Here is a 1,830-nt window from a genome sequence, read left to right as displayed (position 1 = left end):
AATTTCTCACAAGCACAATAGTAACTCACTCGTGGGTCTATTTTACTTACAAGTCTGACGTATTTAACAATGTGAGAGCAACGTTCCTCGGACATTCGCTGTGGAATATTCACCCTCACGTGCACACACCCACCTGTGCAGGTGTAAATAGCTGTGAAAAATCCACCTCGAGTTCAGTTCTCCAGCTCCAAGGGGTCTCCTGCTCCGAGGGAGACACTGGTCAGGTCCTGCTGGGGCCCGGGTGAACCCGGAGGGTCTCAGTCAGGACCCACTGGTTACAACATTGCCAGAGTTGACTTTACTCATTGTAATTTTCCATCCTGGCCCTGACCCGGGGTCAGGAACTTCCTCTGAAAGTCTGGTAACAAAAAATGTTGTTGCACTTGGGTTGCTCCCCGGTAGGAAACATCGGTTCCCAAGGCTGTTCCTTAAAATCCAGGGGCTCGTTAGACAATGTAAGTTCCTGGGAATGGACAGTGTTGCTGAGAAGCTCAAGAAGAGCTCGGCCCAGGTGCTGCCCTGGGCCTAACAGAGGCATTTCTGAGCTCATAGTGCAGCCCAAGGGGGGGGGGGATGCACCACACAAATGGGGGTCCCAGGGGTCCCTCACCCCACCCCCTCACTGCAGCATCTGCTCAAGTTTCACTGAGTGTTCAACTTCCCCTTCATTATTTATCTCCGAGCAGAGCCCCGAGGCAGCAGCAGAGGGGAGGGTGAGGAGGCCCCCCCCTGCCTGGGGAGGAGCTACTACCAGATTCCCCCTCCCCCAAAACGACTGGGGCCAACCCAGCCCACTCCTCACCCCTGCAAGAGGAGCCAGCAGGACTTCAGGACACACCACGGGTGGGGTTGGAGGGAGCCTCGTGCATCCCTGGACCCCCAGTGAGATGAAGGGACCCCTCTCATCCCCAGGGCTCCCAGGGTAAGGAGGACACCTCACTCTTCTCCAGGGGCAGTGCAGCCCCTCCCCAGCCCAGGCAGGAGAGACACAAAAGGCTTCTGCCAGCGTGGGAGGGGTTTTACAGATCCCCAGCCCCCTCCCCCCAGAGTTAAACCCACCCCACTGTGCTCACTTGGCTCCCACTCCTAAGAAAACCCAACTGCCACCCCCCACTCCCTCCACCCTTGGGGTATTGGGGGAAATGCCCAGCCAGATAGGGAGGTAGGACCAGTTTGGGCAGCACAGGTTTGGCAGGACCAGTTTGTGGGGGCTGGGGGGTGCCAGGCTCGCCACAACCCCCAGCAGGGACAGGGTGGAGAGCCCGGTGCAGGCAGGGACCCCAGGGGCAGTGGTGTGTGCTTTTGGGGACAGTGTGTAAAGCCGGGGAGGGAGAGGGACAGCACCTCAGGGAGCGAAGACACCAGAGCCAGGGAATGCTTTTTATTCAGACCCACGGGAGAGGACGGGTGGGTCCGTCACAGACTTTTCCATTGAAGCACAGACCATTGACAGGACAGAGCGCGGCGCACACACGGCTACAGACCCCGGGGGGGCCTCAACTAATTCATGTTCCCTGTTCGAGCAGCACCCTTGAGAGTTTAGTATTCCTCCCCTTCCTCCTCTCCCTCCCCTTCCACAGAATCCACCCCCACCTCCTCGTAATCCTTCTCCAGGGCAGCCATATCCTCCCGGGCCTCCGAGAACTCCCCCTCCTCCATGCCCTCCCCCACGTACCAGTGCACGAACGCCCGCTTGGCGTACATCAGGTCAAACTTGTGGTCCAGGCGGGCCCAGGCCTCGGCGATGGCCGTGGTGTTGCTCAGCATGCACACGGCCCTCTGCACCTTGGCCAGGTCCCCCCCGGGTACCACCGTGGGTGGCTGGTAGTT

The 1,830-nt window shown here is 59.2% G+C and overlaps 1 protein-coding gene across 1 annotated transcript; it reads right to left on the bottom strand.

The window, feature by feature from the left end:
- Positions 1-1,366: 1,366 nt before the first annotated feature.
- LOC108508077 (tubulin alpha chain) lies at positions 1,367-1,830 on the bottom strand (the record flags this gene model as incomplete). The annotated part of the gene is made up of 1 exon (XM_017836611.1): positions 1,367-1,830. A coding segment is annotated over one exon (291 nt), but the record flags the coding sequence as incomplete, so codon positions are not given.

Source organism: Lepidothrix coronata, unplaced genomic scaffold (genome assembly GCF_001604755.1).
Source record: "Lepidothrix coronata isolate B3197 unplaced genomic scaffold, Lepidothrix_coronata-1.0 Scaffold281, whole genome shotgun sequence".
Classification (NCBI taxonomy): domain Eukaryota; kingdom Metazoa; phylum Chordata; class Aves; order Passeriformes; family Pipridae; genus Lepidothrix; species Lepidothrix coronata.
This window is presented reverse-complemented; position numbering and strand designations above follow the sequence as displayed.